Raw genomic sequence first — 20,930 nt, 5'->3', positions numbered from 1 at the left:
TAAAAAAGTGGAAACCAGAATCATAAAATAAGAATTGCCCACAACCACACAATCTAACAACTGTTATTATTTGCCAAGAATTAACTCCAAAGAACATAATTGTATGATTTTACACAGTGATTTTTCAAAATGGAGATATCGTGCACATGGTTCAAAAACTGAAAACAAAGGGTATATTAAAAAAATAAAGATCTCCTTCCCATCCATATCTCACGATAGCCTACCCATTAACAAGGAAATATGTGTAAATAAATTGTTCACTTTTACCTGCCAACACACAGTTCTTACAAAATGTTAGTCTGCTGGGTATACTGTTTTGCTTCTTGATTTTTTTCACTTAACAATATTACTTTGAGATAATTCCATATATAGTGCCATATATAGTATTGTTTATAATCATTATCTTTAATGACTGTAAAAGGTTTGAGTAGATAATTTACCCATTCCTTTAATAAGTATCTATCAAGCACCTGCCACATTAACAGGGTACTAGTAATTAAAAGGATTAAGATTAAAGAGATGGACCACACCCTTGAAGGAGTCAAAGCAGAGTGGAGAAGGGCAGGTAAATGAGTAATTACAAGTAGTCTCCCGGTGCCAAAATGGAAGACTGTAGGAGGTGCTGAGGGAACAAATGAGGTAGTCTGGAAAAGCGCTGATCAAAGTGTAGGAGAAAGAAAAGGCAGCTCACAGACAAAAAGCAGGGGGAGTGCTTCTGGCAGAGACCAGGAAAGATTTGTGCAAAGGCATAGAAACGGAAGTGACTCTGTGGTCCAGGTGGCTACAAGGAGCTGAGTATAGCCCCTACACTAGGATATTTAAATTACGGCCAGGACTTAAATATAAATAATGCTATGATGTACAACTTGCAGCATATAGCTTTCCCATATTTTGGAGTATTTCTTTGTCTAGATACCCAGAAGTGGAACTGCTGAGTCAAAATACAAGAGCACACAGACTTGAGATATTCAGCCAAAATGCTTTCCAAAGGAACAATATCATTTCATAGCAACACCAGTAGTGTGTGAGCCAACTAGTGCTCATGCTCTTTATATCTTTATCTTTGCTTTCATGTTTATTTCTGATTACCAGCAAGGTCAACTTTTACCATATATTTTTTTACTGTTCGATTTCTTTGTATGTGGCTTGTTTATTTTCTGTTTATATTCAATTATTGGGACTCTGTATACTTTAGCTGTGTGAGCCCTACTTATTGTGTACTGTAGGTATTCAGACTTTTAAAAATGTTTGCTGTCAGTATTTTTTTCTGGTTTGGATTGCTTTTTAAAAAATGTTTGACACATAGAAGTTTTATTACCCAGTCATATCTATTGATCATTTCCTTCTATTGCTTTAAAATTGAGAAATACTTCTAGCCTGAGGTTTAACAAATATTCTATTTCCTTTAGAAAATATATTTAACTCATTAATCCTACTAGAACTTTTTTTTTAAATTCCGGAGAGAGGGAGAGACAGCATGCATGAGCATGCTAAAGAGACATCAATCTGCTGCCTGCCGTAGGGCCCCAGCTGGGGACCGACCCAGCAGCCTAGGCATGTGCCCTGACCAGGAATCAATCATGCTCCAGCCAGCTGAGCCACACTGGCCAGGACAGAACTTACTTTTGATACGTGAAATGAGGATTCAACTAGTTCCCCTTCTACTCCTCTCCAAATTGCCAATGAGTTACGTAATCTGAACTTTCTCTTCTCCACTGATTTTTATTTCAAAGATAAATCCTGCTTAGGGATCAACAGCCATCAACTGGACCTAATTTCTAGTCCTTTTCTGAATTGTGTTACATCAGCTCAAGACAGACTTTTCCTCCGATTTATCCAGGAATCTTCGGCAACTGTTTTATTTATAGGAAGAATTACAATACAGGACTAATAGGCTTAGGCAAAGCTTGTTAGTGCTTTCCTGTTAATTGGAAATCTTGCTGAGGGCAGATCTTACCTTTGAAGCCTACAAGATTGGTGGTAGTATGCTGTCTGTTTTGGGTGGGTGGAGGGTGCTTTTAAGGGAGAGTTATTTCATCCAAAAGGCTGATTATTACATCCAAAGTTAGCCACTGCCATAGTTCTGTTATTTAATGGGTAGGATCTCCTGGCTTTCCCACCTTTGTTAGTGCCCTGGCTCCTCTCTGTGACCTCAATATAGTATCAATCCCTTTCCAGGTCAAACCTATCTCAAGGTGTGGTTTACTGCAAGAAAAAGTAACATCTCGCCTCTCCAGATCTAGACTGTAGGTTGTCAACTAGCTGGTCAGTTTTTGAAAAAAGCCAGAGGTGCTTAAGTAGGGAAATACTTTGCCAAAGGTTCTCAAAAGTACTTAAGTATCACCCGGGGAGTTTAGGAAACGTGGAGATTTCTGTTTCCAGTACCAGGTTACATGGGGCAGCGCTGGAAAAGTTTCCTGATCTCATCTCTCTTTGTAGCTTTTTGAAGCCTTAAAGAAACACCCGTTGATGTTTACACAGTCTGAGAGTTTCTCATTTTTCTTGCACGACATACTGGTACTGGCTCGCTAGCACCTATGACAGTGCCCCAGAAGGAGGGCAGGGAGGAAACGCCTTCTCAGCTAGAGTTCTAAAACAATTTCCAGGCATATGTTCATATCTTTCTGCAGAGGTCAAATTCATGATCTATAAACGCTATTCAGATTCCTCAGATGGCCATCCTGAAACTCATTTTGGATTTTTTAAGAATTAGGAACCTCTCAAGGTCCTTGGGCACTATTCCATCTTGCGGGGGCATTTGCTGTCTGAGTTTGTGTTGCTGCATCATATCCTGGGGTGAGAGTCGTAATCCAGATGAGGACTCTTTTGGACTGTGTCTCCTTCCTTGTTTTTACTGCTAGAATAAACCTCATTTCTCTGGCAGGTAGGGAAGCTGCGTTGGAGCCACAATGGGATTCAAGAGACTTTCCTCTGCAACCCTCCCGATTCGCTTTCCCCATTTCCCCCTTCGCTCCCAGCGAAGTCTACCACCTTTTCCTATCAGGCTCAGTGGCCGGGAGTCTTCTCCCTCAGGGTAACCTAGTGATGAAAGAGGGGGCGTGAGTGTGGTTACACCCGGAAGGCAGCTCATCCTGGGGCAGGGGCTTCGCAGGATCCCTACTCACCCAGCCCTCTGGCCCCGCTGCAACCCTCTCCCCCGCGTGCCTCCAGAAGCTGTGTGCTGGTGACGGCTAGGGACCCGCCGCTCATCAGTCGCGGTCTGTCCTCCAGGCAGCTCCCAAGCGGCGTGCTCCCGGGCGCCCTCCCTCCTTCCTTCCGCCTGCAGTCTTCCCCAAGTACCCATTGCAGCGCTCGGGGGTCTTCGGTGCTCGCTCCGCCAGAGAAGGGGCGGGGAAAGAGAGCGGGCGGAGCAGAGAGCGGTGGTAGGAGGCGGCAGTGCAGCTACGTGGTGCCACTGCCGCCCGCGAGCACCCGAGCCCATGCGCGCGCGCGCTTCGGTGAGGCTTGGGTGGCAGGCGGCGGGCGGAGCTGCGGGCGTGGGTGGAGGAGTGACCGGGAGAGCGGGTGGAGCGAGCAGCGGGCGGAGCGAGGGGTGGGAGGGCGCGCTGGAGCCGGCGGGCAGGCGAGTAGCGTCCCCTCCAGTATCTGCCGCGGCCGCGCTTGCCTGAAGCCCGTACGTTGACCGACGGAGAGATCGTCTGGCGGACGGACGCAGGCGCTCGCCTGGTGCTCGGGGTCGGCTTCGACAAGGCTCCGGGCTTGCAGCGCGAGGGTTCCCTGCCCGTTCGTGGCCACCCCGGCTCCGGCGGCCTCAGCGTGCCAGGGGCTGGAGGTACAGGAGCCGCTCTCCGCCGGTCGGACCCCGCGTGGATCAGCTTGGCCGCCGCGCCGCCGCCCCGAGCGGCGTCTCCGAGCCCCTGCTCCCTGCCGGGCTGCTCCGAGCACCAGTGCTCCGGGGCTCCAAACTCGGGCTGCCGGGGCAAGTGTCTTCATGAACCCAGAGGATGTCCGGGAAGCACTACAAGGGTCCTGAAGTCAGTTGTTGCATCAAATATTTCATATTTGGCTTCAATGTCATATTTTGGGTAAGTTGGAGCTCTTTGGGATTTCAACTATCGTGGCTGATCGATTCGTGAAGATTTCCCCTGTTGTTTGCTGTTTTTACTTTTTGCAGCCCCTCGGGCACGTGCCGAAGCTTGGAGAGGCATTTGCTTTCAGCCTCTCCAGATTGTGTGTTGGAGCAACATTTCATCCTTTATAGGAATGAGAAGAGGTAAAAAAGAAAAACCGAGCCCTAGAGGGAGCACCCAGGCCTTGGGGTGGCTTTTTAAGGGATGACTAGGGGATGCAGATGAAAGAAAGGTCTCGGCAGTTTGAGAAATGAGCAACCACACGAATTAAATTTGCTCTCGGTGGGAAATGGATGTTGGGCAGAGCGTGGTGTCATAATGGGGAAGGCTAATCGGGCAGAGCAGACCCTGAGGTCCATCTTCTCACAAGGCTCTGATTGGATGAGGGCTTGGCTCAGTGTTGCCGCGGCTGGTCTTTGCCTTGCTCAGCGTGTATCTTCCTGCACCATCTCGGGCTTTGTGTAGGATGCAGATGCAGCGGTATATGGTTCTGTAATGTTCATGTAAATAACGCTTGCTGCAAGCTCTTCCCCTTCGGCTGGAAAACGCTCCTTTTTGCATAATGGACTGGACAGTGGGCGCATGAGGTGGATGCATTTATTTATAAATATATTACTGTCAGAATAAGACACGATCAACATTTGTTTCCATGTGTTCGTGCCTCTCGTCTCCCTTTTTAAAGGAGTGACATCGAGCGGGCTGTTTTGGGGAAATGCAAAGGAGAAGGAGTGCGAGACATGTTTTATTGGAGGTACCGAGAGAGCAAATGCTTGAACGCAAGATTCAAACCATGCTCTGCTGGCCCTACAATGTGCTTGGCACCTATTGTGATTGGGCTGGGACGCCTACTCTTTTGTTTGGATTCTTTTCCTTGATCTCACAAACGTGTTCAGCAACTAGACAAAGAGTTCACTAGGGCCAGGGAAAACCGGTTCAAAGACCGTGTTATTTTTCCTCCCAATCTCATCCCATCCAATCCCATCCCAACCCATCTTTTTCCTTACCAGGCACTCCCCTGCCCCATGGGAAGTAGAAATGGTGGCTGTCTGGGGGGTTCTATAAGTTGCTGTTCCAGTATAGATTCAGTGTGAGATAAACAATAATGCAAAGGCTGGATCAATAATAATTCACAGCAGTCTGAACACAGGGTGTATTTATTTTGATTCCCTTTAATTTTGGCAATTTGCCACAAACATATACATTATGAGAATAGCTGTCAATATAGCTCTGTATTTTTTTTCTACCAAACAATTACCAGGCTATTTTTATTTTCTGTTTTCTATAGGAGTATCTTGTATTGGTCATACATGTTTTGCCAAAGAAAATGGAAGGGATTGGGGGCCACTTTCTGTGTCAGCATGTCATCTCTCCTCAGGGATGATTAAGATAATGAGAGGGACACATAAATGAATATAATGTGCAGTCAATCACAGGCAGAGGGTTTTTTTTTTTTTTTGCCAGCGATTGTATACATTTCTGTTAGCAGTCACCCCCCTCCCTATAAACACTGTTACAGGTATAGGAAGAACAAATTATTTTCTTTCTTTACTTCTTTTTTCTTCCCACCCCTGCTGGGTTTAAAAGTGGTGGGTAGTGACATTTCTCAGTGAGGTATTTTGATTTTATCTGAACTCGAAACTTCTTGACTTTGAGAGTCAGGGACTACGGAACTGTGACTGGACTATATTGGGTTAGTGAGCCTAGTCCTTTGGATTCTACTTGGATGCTTCCAAAAGTTGCACATTTTAGCTGCCAGGCAACAGAAAGCATCCAGGGACTTTCTCTGCATCTTCATAGCAGGAGGTAGAAAGAAATAAAGGGATTTGGGCCTGTTTTCCTGACAGCTTGGTATAATTTTATACAGTGCACAGAGGCAAATTTACTATTTTCTGTGGATTAGGTTGTAGCAAAACTTGTGGAATTGTGGATGTCTTCAAGGAGTTGCAGAGTGCTTGCACAGAGAGTTCCAGAATAGAGCCACATCTTATCTGATTTTGAAGGTCTTCATCTCTGGGGGAAGTTTTATAAGAGGTCTGAAAGCAGATGTAGGCTTTGGAACTAAATGTGATGCCCAAGGAAGAATTGTTATGTAGACACCTTTCTTATAGGGGCCCTTCTTTTACTCTGCTTTCAAGTCATCCTCTTACTTCTTTCTCTGCCTGAAGTTTTCTGCTGAGATAACCACCCCCTCCCACACACCCGTATCTTTCCCATCCTGTTCTCTGCTTCAAAATTACCCCATATTTAAGCCTCCCAGTTTCTCAGTACCCTGGTCTCTGGTGGCAATCAACAGGAAGGCAACCATGATATGTGATGAAAGTAATCCCGACTAAGAGGTTAGTGACGGAAGAACGGGGGTCAGTAACTTGGCAGCCTGTGTCTGTAAAGTTGCATGCCTGTGCCCTGTGCAGAGTCAACATTCTCCCTGTGACTTCCAGAAAGGACAGGCTTGGCACGGCTATACAGTTATGAAGAAGAGGTTGATAACAGAGAGTGTGGTTTCCTAATCTTTCATGTTCACACTGTGAAATGCTAGAATAAATTTGAAATGCATTGAAGATACTTGGAGGTAAAATTCTGGTAAAATAAAAATTGAAAATATAGTAGCACCAGCACTAAGAGTTTGGTTTTCTTACTAATGAGTAGTTTGACTTCTTGCTACTCAGTCAACTGTCCCAAGCCTCAGTTCTCAGCAGTTAAAATGAAGGAATTGGATGAGTTGTAAGGCTCTTTCTGGTTCTGAAAAAGAATAAATCTATTGAGTTCCAATATGCTGAGGAAAAAAATTCTAGTGATGGGCCCTAATATATAATAAAAGTAACACATATTGGGATGTTTGTTAAATTATAGACCTTCTACTGAGACTTGTCTGAAGATCAATTTTATTATTTTATTTCTTCCTCAAAGATTCTTTCATTAAAAAATCTTTTTAAAATTTCTTCTTGTCTTCTTCATTTATTGGTATAGAAGGCATGTTCCCCTGTGCCCATTGTGAATCTTAAATGTAGTCCTTTGAGTCATTAAATATATTTTTATCATTAGAGTTAGAGTTTCTTGTGTAAAATCTGATTCCTTTTATATAACAGTTGTAATGATATTCTGAGTAACAAAGTCAACATCTTGTACAGATTCCTTTCACATTAGTTATCACAGGGTGGTGGGGGAAAATCTTATTATCCCTATTTTATATTGGAAGAACTCAAGCCAGAAGGGAATTGCTATTATTGAGGGTGTCACCATACTGTGACATTTCTCAGAAAACCCTGAGGCTGTGTAGGGACAGGAAGGGGGGAGGGAAGAAAAAGGAAGTATTGTTTTGCACTTGTGTCTTTGGGGTACTGCATCCCTACATCCCATCACCCACCATTGACAGATGTTTTGCTCTGGACTCTTTTGGATTCTGGTTGTAAATCTGAGCTTTTCCTAGACAAGTACATTAGTTCCATATTCTTGCTATCTGTTGCTCCATAACAAAGCCCCAAAACTTAGTGGTTTAAAGCTGAACTTTATTGTTAGTATCTCACAGTTCTGTAATTTGACCAGGCGCACCTGGGCAGTTGGCCCTTGGGACCTCTCCCGAGGTGGCAGGGAGACATGGCCAGGGCTGGAACTATGTGAAGACTCAGCTGGGGTGGAGTGCCTTGTGGTGAGCTCAGCCAGGGTCCTTGGCTGGAGTACCTACACATGGCTTCTTCCTATCTCTGAGATGGAAGAAGCTCCAGCCATTGAACACTGTACCTGGAACTGGCCAACTGTCACTTTCATCTGTTTCACCAGTTAAACCATGCATTGGAGCCTGCTCAATTTAAGAGGGTGAAGAAAGGAATTCCATCTTTTGATGGACATTTGTTTAGGTTGTGTGGGTTGTGGCCATCTTTGGAAAATGCAGTCCGCTGTACTGAGCCTTAAATTCTTGTTTATAAGGGAACAGTAACATTATCTAATGTAGCTATAGATCGAAGGATTGAATGAGAAAATGTATTAGCAAGCATGATGTTTCAATATTTAAAAGGTGAATACGATTATTTGTTATTATCTCAGATTTCATACTAGTTCCATTATAGACTTTACAATTTTTTTAAAAAATTTTATTTATTCACTTTTAGAGAGGGGAAAGGAAAGAAGAAAGAGAGGGAGAGAAACATCAATGTGTGGCCTCTCACATGCCCCCCACTGGGAACCTGCCCAGCAACCCAAGCATGTGCCTGGGATGGGGATATAAACTGGCAACCCTTTGGTTTGTAGGCCACCACTCAGTCCACTGAGCCACATCAGCCAGGGCACAATTTCTAGAATACCTTGCCCTGGTGGTACATTGGCATTATTACTACCAGGTAATAATGATACCCTTTGGATCAAAAGGAGATGAGGCTAATGGATTTTGTAGATTTAATCATCACTTGTTAGAAAAAAGTCTCATGGATCAGTGGATACTTTGAATGATTTGGAAGAACTAAGTGATTCATTTTTCTCTTCTCTTTGCTATACAAGGATTAGAACAGCCTTGGATACTTGAGGCCAAATTCTCTTTGATGTGCTTGCAAATACTACATTATGTCTTTAAGTGGAGGTTTATCCTAGGTTGATGGCAGAATGTTGTACCTAATTTGTTTCCACAGGGCTTAAATTCAGAGAGTAGAGAGATTTAAGGAACCTTGGGGGGCATCAAGTAGGAAGCCTTATCTTATGATTCACTATAAATTTTAAGATGTTCTCGAATGATGATACATCAGCAGTTTATAAGGCATAATTTTTGCTTTAATTTGTTAGACATCTGTTAGCTCCGATGGCAACCATATGGAAGTCTAAACTGCCTTTTGAATTACAAGGAGATGGTAGGAGAAAGCTAAATATGGTTATGAAAGTGTCATACAGGAAAACTGTAAGAAAGGTGTACAGACCTCAGTGGGGGAAGTAATTGAACACTTACTTGATTAGTCTGGTTGCTCACTCCTGGGTCAGTGAGAAGGCACTGAAGCATTCCTACTTGATGATATGCCTGGAAGACTGACTGAAATGAAGCCAAGGGGAAAAGTTGGAAAATCAAATAATGCTCCACCCACCATAAAATTGCCAACGTGAGCTCATTTAGATGGATCACTCTGTCTTAATATGACCACAATAATAGTCCCTGGCAGAACGTGAAAACAATCTGTATTTGAACAGAGCTTTATAATTATGATGTCTTTCTTCTATGCATCTCAAAGCATCTAACAAGCTTATTATGACAGATGAGGAAACTGGAGTACAGAGATGTGAAGCGACTCTTGAGGCGCCGAAGAACGTGTCAGGCTTCATTTTTGGAGTGTTAAGTCTCTTCCAGTAACTACAGCCCTAGCTTCTCCTTTGAAACTTATTTTAGAAGATGCTTGCTATTTTAGAATAAAACATCTAGTTACTTACATCTGTTCATAATTGAAAAGCGATAAAGTTTTTGAGTATGCCTCAATTAACACCACCCACAAGCATAAAAATGTTAGGATGAAAATGTAGTTAAAGAATATGATAGAAAAATAAACTATTATGTCATCTATTAAAAATTCATAAAAGAAAATTGGAGTATTAAAGACAATGTCCTTGAGTCACATGCTTCTTTCTATTTTAACACCAAAGACTGTCTTAAAATTTCTAACTTCCAGATCATCATGCTTTGCTGGATTATGTGGCCTCAGCTGCAGGGACTGTGTCTCAGTCGTTGTCATAAGCCCATGTTTAGCACATTGTCTGAAATACAGTAGATGTTTAATAAATGTTTGCTGAGTGAAGAAATCATTATAAAATACATCATCTCTAACTTCCTATTCAGTGAAGTATTTCTCTTTAACATTCTGTCAACACTTCTAAGGATGGATCTCTTTTTGGACCACTTTAATTGTTAGAGTGTTTCATCCATCCTCAAACCAGATATAATCTATTTACCTATAACTTCTTTTCTTATTTTTGTTCTTAAAAATATTTTATGCATTTATTTTTAGAGAGAGGGGAAGGGAAGGAGAAAGAGAGGGAGAGAATCATCAATGTGTTTGCCTCTCATGCGCCCCCTACTGGCCACCTGGCCCACAACCCAGGCATGTGCCCTGACCTGGAATCGAACACACAACCCTTCGGTTCGAAGTCTGGTACACAATCCACTGAGCCTCACCAGCCAGGGCTGTTTTCCTGTAACTTCTATCCTTCTAATTTACTGTTGTTGACTTTTAGTTTTTATTTTGAAATAATCTCACACCTATAGAAAATTTGCAAGTGGTACAGATAGTTTTTATCCAGAATCATTTGAGAGACAGTTGCCAGTAGGATGGCTGTCACACCAACACTTCAGTGTATGTTTTCTGTGAGCTAGGAGGCTTTCCCAGCTGGCTTCAGGTGGCACTGATTTTTGTTTGTGCCACTACTGATGATGGTTACTTGATTAAGGTGTTGTCTGTCAAGCTTCTCCACCATAAAGTCACTCTTTACTTTTTTTTTTTCTTTTGGTAATTTTTGTAATTCTGTGGTAAGTTAATTTGAAACTATGTAAATAGCCCTTTCCTCATCAAATTTTTGATCTATTTATTCAGTAAGAAATTAGGATTTTCTTCCTTTCAGTGTGTTTTCATTCAACTGTTACTCTTGTTACTTACTTTGATGTTCCCTTTGGTCCAGGTTTGGCAGCAGAAGCAGTCTTTTCGGAATGCCCCCAGTGCCCCTTAACTCCTCTCATCCTTTGAGTGCTTCTTCGTTTACGGTAGAACAGCGTGTTCCAAACTCATCTTGTAATTTACTGTGTCATCTGTTATGTATCAGCCATTTCTCCAGGGAACCTTGCTTCCTTTGAGTGGAAAATGGTATTTAGAAGGCAAGATCTGATTGTTAAGTGTGCTCATTGCTATGAGGCTATCCCCAGGCCTGGGATCTCTCGGATGGAACTATGGAATATGTGTATGTATATACATGTATGCATACATACACACATTTATATCTTCACTTCTATATCTAGTTACACATTTTGGAAACCAAAAGTTCACAGTGATAGCTCAGATCCCTATCTGATACCACAGTGTAGATTCTCAGTTTTTCCTTTCCATATTCGTAACTACCTTCTTTGACAGTGAGATTCCTGGCCCCCATTACTCTTAACCATTCACTGATTTGATGAAAGCTCTTGTAGGCAGCCAGCCTCCCCTTGCTGCCCCTGCCCCTCACGTGGCTGTCCTCCTTACCTGCTGGTGCTCCAACATGCCATGCCACAACGCACACCCCAGTGCGACCACCCTTCTCACTCCGATCAGGCTGTGACATCCTGCTCGGGACTTCCACATCCCTCCCAGTACCACTTCCTGAGCAAAGGCCCATCATGCTTGGTCCCCAAAAATGGCTTTAGGACTGAATTTTTCAGCAAGGAGAAGGGGAATGACCTAGGTTACATGTGTGTAGTACAAAATAAGACTAACCTCCCTTTTCCATAGCCCTTTGTTTATTAAAAATAGCCATTATGTTATTCCTAAACATTCTGTTTTATATCTTTAAAAGCTCTTCCTCTGTGTGTTTTTCATTCATTGTTTCCACATTGTTCTTTGCCCTGGTCACGGTACTCCGCTGGTGGTCCCATTTGGACACACTTCCATTAGTGTAGCAATCGGAATGGAACACAGTCTTGTACAAAATATATATACTTAAATTTATTGATTTTAGAGAGAGCTGAAGGGGTGAGAGAGAAACATTGATTTGTTTTTTAGTTATTTGCGCATTCACTGGCTGATTCTTCTCTGTACCCTGACGAGGGATGAACCCATGCCCTTGGTATATCGGTATGACACTCTAAGCCACCCACTGAGCTACCTGGCCAGGGCATGGAACACATTCTTTACCTGCTGTTTCAACCATCCAGGGATCTGTGGGGCGTTAACTCTCCAACTCCCCCTTAAGTCTCCAGGCTGTGCTGGACTTGGCGGCAGAAGTCTCTGCTACTGCCTGATTTGTCACAAGTTCGTTCCTCAGTTGCTCACCTACAATATGGGGGAAGTAATTCCGATTGCTTGTAGAATTGTTTTCCATTGAGATCACGCTTGTGGAGGTGCCTTGTAAAAGGTAAATGTCTCAGTACAGAGAGTAGCTATGAACCCAGGCGACACTGCTCATGCTTTTTTTCCCCACAGCCAGAGAGCATTGTCGGCTCATGTTGAATTTCTAGTGTAGTGAAACCTTCCCCTGTTTTTTCAGGTGAACTTCTCTTAAACCCATCTCCCTAAGCTAAGTGCTAATCAGAATCCTAATTTTCTAGTTAATTATTTGAATTTAGAATTACATATTTAAACATTTAGATGTCTTATTCTGGGTCAGTGGCTTTCAAATTGTGCTACCAGCTGCCTCAGGCTTCCTTGAGTGTGCAGGGGCTGGAATGGGAGTGTGTCTGACCTCTCTGCCCCAGAAAAAGTCAGCCATTGGGTTTGGTATTCTGGGATACCATGAGGGTTTTGCTTGAAAAAGAAAAGGGGGTCTACAGTTTAAACAAACAACTGAAAATCACCACTGTAGCCTTCAGATAGTTTTTAATCTTCATGGTCAGGCATGTTTAAAAAAATTTGTTTCTGGTGTGGATTTCTCTCCTCTGCATAGGAAGTCTCTCACTGACTAGGGGTGCCTCGTATAGGACTGGTTGATATTTCATCCCTCTGTAGATGTAGCAGCATACACAGTAAGTTGTCAGGAAATTTCAGTCTTCCTAGCAGGGGATCTGAGTCAGTAGGTTGGGATGGGCCCTGGTATTTGTGATTTTTGTTTTTTAAATCCCCGCAGGTGATTTTGATGCTCAGCTGAGGTTGAGTAGCTCTGGCTTGTTTTTCTGGGCAAGCTGTGGCATCTCCTCCCATGGCTCTCTGCGGGGGACACTTGGGGTGTGGGAGTGGGTGGTGTATAGTTCTGACCAAAGGGTGGCTGATTTCACCAGCACGTGAAGCTAGTGTTCCTTGCTTATGAGAAAAAAAATAGTGTGGCCCACTTTATCCCTTGTGGAATTTTTTAATCCAGAAATGCCAGTTTATTTTTAAACCTGAAGGCAAACTTGAACACAAAATGAGAAAATCTCTGCTAAAGAGAACCACCTGAGCTGCAATTAGTATGCTAAAAATTAGCGTCAGATAGGGATAGAAGCTATCTATTCAACAGGAACAAGGACAAAATAGGCACTTTGGTTGTTTGGACTTGTTGCCCTGCACACTTGAGCGCAGTGGACTGGGTCTAAGTACAGATGCAGGGCAGCCAACTGTTCTTCCCTCAGAAACCAGCCTCCCTGCCCCCGAGGCGCTCTGCTTTGTAGTCCGTTTCCGGGGGCTTCCTGGGCCCTCAGCCTCCGCACCCTTGTTCTCAGCTGTGGGGAAGGGAGTACTCCCTGCACCCCACGGCAGTTACGGTGACTTCGCTGCGCTGTGATGGCGCAGTGGGGACATTTCTTCCTGCACGTGGAATTTTGCAGCGCTGTCACCAAGAGCTGACAGGGAAGCAAATACACGACATCCAGCCCTGATATTTGTCAGTTTTCTTTAGAAGGGAAAGTTTCAATGTAGAATATTCAGTATATGTATAATGAATTTTCCCATTATTATCTTGATGTCTTCTTTTCCCTTACCCCCTTAAAAAGTAAATTAGGTGTCGGACTATCGCTGGGCCTCTAAAGTAAAAGTCTTGAAAGAAATAAAATTTTGAATAAAAATCTAAATTATCTCTATGAGATGTTGTAGTGGGACATGGTCATCATCACTAGTGAAAAACAAACAAACCCTGAATGGCACACCAACCCTATGGTTAGCACTGTGATATTATCTGTATGTATTGGGTGGGCCAAAAAGTCTGTTATGTTTTTTCAATAAAATAAAAAGACACACTTTTCATTTTCACCAATAACTTTATTGACTTGGATATTTTGAGTATGTCAGCTATCTCCTGCTATTGGCTTCTAGTGGGTAGAGGCCAGGGGTGCTGCTAAACAGCTTCAGGTATATAAGACAGCCCCACAGCAAAGCATTATTTGGCCAAAATGTCAATAGCACCAAGAAACTTTGCAAGCCACTTTTGACACATTGGATAAGTCACAGCACCTTCTCCATACACTGCACAAATCTTTTCTTTGTGTTTCAGTTGCATTTTTGCTTTTCTTGAAATAATATAGCATAACATGCTGAAAATGTGTATTTCTTCCATCTTCAATATTACAATGGCTGCACAGAAATTACATAATTGATACTTCTAAAAAAATGCATGTTGATATGACAGCTGTCACAATACAATCTAACAAAATTGTTTCAAATGATGTTAAAGACAAAAGCACTACTAGAACCATCATTAAAGACAAAAGCACTACTAGAACCATTGTTTGGAAACTTAACGGACTTTTTGGCCAACCCAGTACGTACAGGTTTGTTAATTATGAAATGCAGTGTATAATTTTTAAGTAATGCGCTTACCAACCAGAATAATAAAATAGTGTTTGGAAGTGGATGACAAAACATGCTGGCTCCCCTCACTGAGATCACAGTGACGTTCTAGAGCTCTTCCAGCTCCTGTTCACAATTTAGGTAAGCATCACAAGGCAAAGGGCTCTTCTTACTTGTTGGAATTTTTTTCTGAATTATACTTGGCACTAAAGCTCAAATTTCTAAAAATCTGGAGGGAACAGCTGGTGCTCTAAAAAATTTTCAAGCCAACTATTTTAATGCTTTGTACTCAATTAAGTAGTCCTAATAAAAGGAATATTGACTGAAGCATTTCTCAAAGTATAATGTTTTGCTTCCAACAAAAATTTCCCCCAACTGTTAATATTTCCCCTGAAGCAGCCTTAAAACTTAATTCTAAGTATTGTAGTTCTAATCACTATTGAAGCATTAATGCCCAAACTTTGATTTCCTGTTTTAAGGTATAGTTGGATCCGTGTGGTCCAGCTCCTTAACTTCCTGCACAGTCATTGGGCTTACAGGAAAGTGCTTTGTAGACTACAGTGTTAGAGAGCGAGAAAAGTCTCATCCTGACGTGAGCATCCTAGAGCCTCCTGTGTGAGGCAGGAGGTGGGAAGGAGTTTGGACACTGAGTATATGTGTGAACTTTTACCTAGCTGCTCCTTGCTCCAGGTTGTGACCTCAAACAGGTTACTTACCTTGCATTTTGCCTCTTCCTCATCTGCAAAGTGACACTCTTAGCTTAGTGTTAATGTTACTAATAGTAGTATTAAGGCCTAAACACTATCTCAAGTCATGAGGATTGGAGGAGTTAATATGTATAAACTGCTTGGAATAAGCAAGAGGTATTAGCAATTATTATCCTATTTTCCTCAACACCCATGATTGCTTTTGGCTGTTTTTCTTCATTTCTTTCAGAACCATTAAAATAATCTTACATTGTCACATATATTGTTTGTTCTCTTTAACGTTCTGCCTACGTAAGTACATTCTCAAGATAACTAAAGGGAAGAAAGATCTAACAAATGTTCACAATGTTCTTTTCATTGAAATGAATGGCATGTAATTCTTATCATGGATACCAGACTCTGACTTTGTGTCTATTGTTTGTGGTTAATTTTTCCATTTTTCTTTACCCAGTTAGATTCATTCTTCATTTTCTTTGCAAAACCAAACTGTCTTATGTTAGTGTTTTGTACTAGGAAGTTGAGTTTTGGCCAAGCACCTGGGGGGAAATGGAAACATTTTATTAACATTTGTTAAGTCTGGATATTCTGGAATTATCTAGAGTGCTGTAACTATTTTTTTAGCTTCTGTGGTATCACAAGTCCTGCATATTTTGGTCATTGTTTTACTTCACATATTTCAGACAACTTCCTTAGGTTCCGAAGGCGATCATCAAGTCAGTGATACAGATACCACACACTTCTCCCTGTGTGTTCTTCCAGTTGATGCACAACCAGGATTTCGGCTGAACTACCTGGATCATTGACTAAATGAGTCACCCATCTCGGTGGGTGAGCAGCTGCCTGGCTTCTCCTCTGGGGTGTTAGTGGGATGCATGGACAGCTGTGATATTTTGCCTCTAGTACTATCACCTGAAGCAGAAGACCCAGGCTGTCCTATTTCTGAGCATAACCTTCTCCATAACTGCACTCAGCCCTGGGAGGAAAAGCCAGGGCAAGAGCATTGTCACCATTCTCATGCAGCAGGTGTGCAGAAAACCCCAGCCCTCGAAGGTGGTAAAGGACGGATGAAGGAAATGGCTAAGTAGAATTTTACTATAGTATCCATGGGTAAAAAGAATGATCCGTGTAGCATGACAGGGTATTTTAGGATCGTATTAAAGTGATTTTAGCTTACCCATTACATCCCCAGCACTCCTGGTTTAGATTCACTCATTGATCTCACAATCCACTGATGGTTTGAGATCCCCATTGGGGAAGCTCAAATTGCTCTTTGTCCTGACCTCCTCCACCTGATTCCCGGGAGTGTTGAGGAGAGCCCCCTGATGATCTGTAGCTGTGCATCTCAGTGCTCGGTCATTTGCAAACTGCCTGCATGGTTTTGGATGAGCTCTTGGGCTACCCCAGTGTTTCTCAGATTTCAATGAGCATACGATTCACACCAGGATCTTGTTTAAGAAGCAGATTCTGACTGAACAGGCATCAGAGGGGCCAAAGATCTTGCACTTTTAACAAGCTCCCAGCTGAGGTGGAAGCTGCTGGTCCACTGATCTCATTTTGAATTGCGAGGATATAGATCATTTCAAACTAATTTTCTTTTAAATTGAGTCCGTTTTAAAGCTTAAATACATTTCTTTCAAAAGGAAACTTGAAAAATATTACTCTTCCAATGCATACAATGACAATAATATGGCTTATTAACTTCTAGGTAGCTGTTGGTGCCTGCTGGCAAGCCTGAGTCAGGCAGATTTTCCTTTGTTGCTGTGGAGGTGAGCAAGTGTGCAGAGTGTTCGACATCCTGGCATCACATGGAGACTTTCTCCTTGACTAGACCAGAGGATTAAAAGAGCAGAACAGGAAATGACTTTCTTATTCAAAGTTATTTAATGCTATATTCTAAAATTGTCTCTTCTGGCACCCCAGGTCACCAGGGAATCACACTTTGGGGAACACTACTTTCAGGTAATTCACAGGAAGGCATGCATTTGTAAGCTGAAGCCTGGTAGTGAGATGGATGAATCTCGAGAAGTAAAGTGGGTGGGTGTATGTGTTGAAATTTTTGCCTACTCCAGGTTCTACTTCTTACCAGTGATAAAAGAGGGGCATCCCCCATTTCTGAACTGTTTCCCACACCAGGCCCAGTGAGTAGCTAGCGACATCTTAGGTCTAAAAATGAAAATACTTTGGAAAATTGTATCTCAGGCTACAGGAAGTCAACCTTAAAGACTTAGGAAATCTATCTCAGTGACTTTTGTTCTCTGCTCCTCTCCTCTTTCCTTGAGTTACTATTGATTGTGTTAAATTTTCGAATGAGTCTGTTTATTTGGTACATTTTTTCTAATAGGACACTTATGCTTTTCTATTGTAAAAACAATTCAGCAACATCAATACACCATTTTTTGGAGAAGTTCACCACAGGTTCTAGTAATTCTTTTGGTTCAATTGTAGTAAAAGTGGAAACTCTTAGACAAATGCTCTAAGAGCTGTGAGCAAATACCCTAAAACAATCAAAATTTTGTTGTAGAGATTCAGTTGTAGTCACTTACAGGGATTTGATTTTAGCTAACCTGAGTTACTTAAGTTTATAAAAGAAAAACGTGCTTTTCCATCATTACCTTTAGCGTTTCTTCTGTCTTGACCTGCATGTTCCCCTCAGGATAACATTTAGACGGTTTTCAACATACAGAACAAATACCTTGTGAATAAATATCATTTTATACAACCAAAACAAAAATCAATAAGTCTGCTTTAGTCATTTGAGAGAAACCCTGTACATCTAAAGGAGTTACAGTGTTAAGTAACTGAAAAACAACTCAAAAAACCTGACTCCTAGCTCAGTGTTTTTCATTATGACCTTTATGTAGACAAAAAAAATGTAGTTGAGACCTTTTGGAGCACGTTTTATTATTGGTGCCTACATGCCATGTCATGTGAGAAATGCTACTTAGTATTTTTTTAAAATCTCATAACTGGAATCCTAATGAAAATAGTGTTTCTTTGATACCTGTTCTTTTAGGTTCATCTATTGGTTTTTGAAAGAATAAATTGAATGAAGAGATGGTTAGATGATACAGTTATATGTGGCATTTTCACTTTTAATTCTGAATCTGTAAGATTTAATAATGCCTAATGTTTTTGCTGTGTGCTTTGAGAATTTTAAAGTTGCTTTCAGGTGAGGATTTAAAACTATTACATAAAAGGTGCAAAAATAGCCTTTTACTCATCTTTTTAAAAATATGCGGAATCAATATTTTAGAAATGAAAGGATTGGGGGTCACTAAAAAGAGGAGTGAAATATCTTTCCTATTTTGTGAAATATGTATATGTTCCATTTAAACATTGATATATATCCTTATATTTTTAAAATACATATTATCAGTATTAGTCTTCATGCATATTATGTATTCATCTATGTCTTTGGAATCTTTTTTGTTGTTGTTAAGGAGATAATGTGCTCTTTGGAAAAACAAAAGTTACCTAAATGACTGTTTGACCTCTAAAAATTATCATTTGCATAAAAGACTAAAATTTTATTATCACTGTACATACTACTATAAATATGCAAACTAAATGAAATTTTCTTTTAGGTTAAAAATAAAAACCAGAGATCAGTTTTAGATACTAAGCCACAAGCAGAAAAATAGACTATTGCAGTTTTTGTTCTTAGATGAAGATTGGAAAATAAACTCTTTGAGCAGTGAAATTAGTACATTTTAGCTGGAGGCACTAAGATATCATTAATTATTCCTAAGAACCTTTCAAGTACAGTTTTTAAATTTTAAGCGTCCTTTCTATTGAATTTTCCTCTTTTCATCTCTCTTCTTTCTGTGATTTTAATTCCAAATTGAGAAGACAGGGCCTTTTGCTTTTAGGAAAGCTATATCTCTTTCTCACTTTTTAAAAGGTTAAGCTGCTGATGAAAGAACAGCAGGTTGGAATTATTTTCAGTAGGAATGCAAATACTTAATTCCATGTTCTTGTGGGTCATTTTAGTGCCCACTTATTGGAACTATCTTTTAATTGTTTTTTTTTGCCGTCCAGATTATATAATCTTAGAATTTATGTGTTAAAAGGGACCTTAAAAAGCCCTCTAGTTTTTACCTTTCTTCCCACTTCCCTCTTTTACCTCCCCGCAGTCTGCTTTCTCCCTCCAAACAAAATTCTAAAGAGAACTCCCAATTTTTAATGCAGGGAACAGCTGCTATTCTGGGAGCTCAGTGGGCTCAGCCATTCTCGCCCTGCCTTGCTGCGTGGAGAGAGTGTGTGGAGGGGACAATGGCAGAGAAGGCATCTGTTTACCATTTATGCATTGAACTAGGATGAAGTTGCATTTGGCCTGTACTGTCTGTAGGCTGTGTGCTTGCCAGTTGCCCAAGTTTCCAGGACCTAGCGCTTTGGCGCCATTTAGTTTTGCTAAGCAGTTTTGGTGCAGTCAATTTGATTAACATCAACCTTGCTTATGTCGAGTAAGTATTCAGGTTATTTATTATGTATTACTCTCATGCTTTGGAATGAGCAGGCTCAAAAACTGCTTTATATAGATTCCATATGTGGCTTTTAAGTTAGCAGAAACACACAGGCTTCCAATTAATTTGCACATAAAGTTGCATATTGAGTAGATTAAACTTGATGGCATAGATATTATTTGAAATTCTTTGTCATTTCTGATATTGTTCATATTTCACTTAAACAAGCTATTAGGTGTTTGAAGATTCTGTGGTGATGAACATAATTATGAGTTCACATATGTCCTATTTGTTTTTTATTACTGAATGTGAACACTGAAAGGAATGAAATTTTTTCCTTTTTTTAAATTATATTTTATTGATTATGCTATTACAGTTGTCTTGGTTTTTTCCCCCTTTACCCCCGCTCTGCCCAGCACCCCCGAATCCTTCAGGCAGTCCCCCCACCATTGTTCATGTCCATGGGTCAACATATATGTTCTTTGGCTACTCTATTTCCTGTACTGTACTTTACAACCCCATGGCTAATCTGCAACTACCTATTTGTACTTCTTAACCCCCTCACCTCCTCACCCATTCCCCCACTCCCCTCACCAAAACTATCAAACTATTCTCCATATCCATGATTCTGTCTCTGTTCTTGTTTGCTTTGTTTTTTTTTAAGATTCAATTGTTGATATGTATTTTTGTCCTTTTATTGTCTATAGTTTTGATCATTTTTTTCTTATGTAAGTCCCTTTAACATTTCATATAACAATGGATTGGTGATGATGAACTCCTTTAGTTTTTTCTTGTCTGGGAAGCTCTTTATCTGTCCTTCAATTTTAAATGATAGCTTTGCTGGGGAGAGCAGTCATGGCTATAGGTCCCTGCTCTTCATGACTTTGAATATTTCTTGCCAATCCCTTCTAGCCTGCAGTTTCTTTTGAGAAATCAGCTGACAGTTTTATGGGAATTCCTATGTAGGTAACTCTGCTTTTCTCTTGCAGCTTTTAAGATTCTCCCTTTATCTTTAACCTTTGGCATTAAATTATGATTGTCTTGGAGTGGGCCTCTTTGCATCCATCTGTTTGGGACTCTCTGTGCTTCCTAGACTTGCGTGCCTATTTCCTTCACCAAATTAGGGAAGTTTTGTTTCATTATTTTTTCAACATAGGTTTCCAATTCCTTGTTCTTTCTCTTCTCCTTCTGGCACTCCTAAGATGTGAATGTTGGACCTTTTGAAGTTGTCCCAGAGGCTGCTTACACTATCATTTTTTT

At 41.2% G+C, this 20,930-nt stretch overlaps 1 protein-coding gene across 2 annotated transcripts in view; it reads left to right on the top strand.

Annotated features, from left to right (window-relative positions):
* Positions 1-3,512: 3,512 nt before the first annotated feature.
* Positions 3,513-20,930, top strand: part of TSPAN5 (tetraspanin 5) — a 169,285-nt gene continuing 151,867 nt past the window's right edge. Inside the window, exon 1 of one of the 2 annotated variants that reach the window (XM_045820391.1) lies at positions 3,513-4,046. In XM_045820391.1, coding sequence (XP_045676347.1) covers positions 3,966-4,046 — 81 coding nt within the window. In that variant the 5' untranslated portion in view covers positions 3,513-3,965. The remainder of the gene's footprint in view (positions 4,047-20,930) is intronic. The other variant, XM_045820393.1, reaches the window with a different exon arrangement.

This window comes from Phyllostomus hastatus, unplaced genomic scaffold, assembly GCF_019186645.2.
Source record: "Phyllostomus hastatus isolate PE091 unplaced genomic scaffold, TTU_PhHast_1.1 phas_scaffold_39, whole genome shotgun sequence".
Lineage (NCBI taxonomy): Eukaryota > Metazoa > Chordata > Mammalia > Chiroptera > Phyllostomidae > Phyllostomus > Phyllostomus hastatus.
This window is presented reverse-complemented; position numbering and strand designations above follow the sequence as displayed.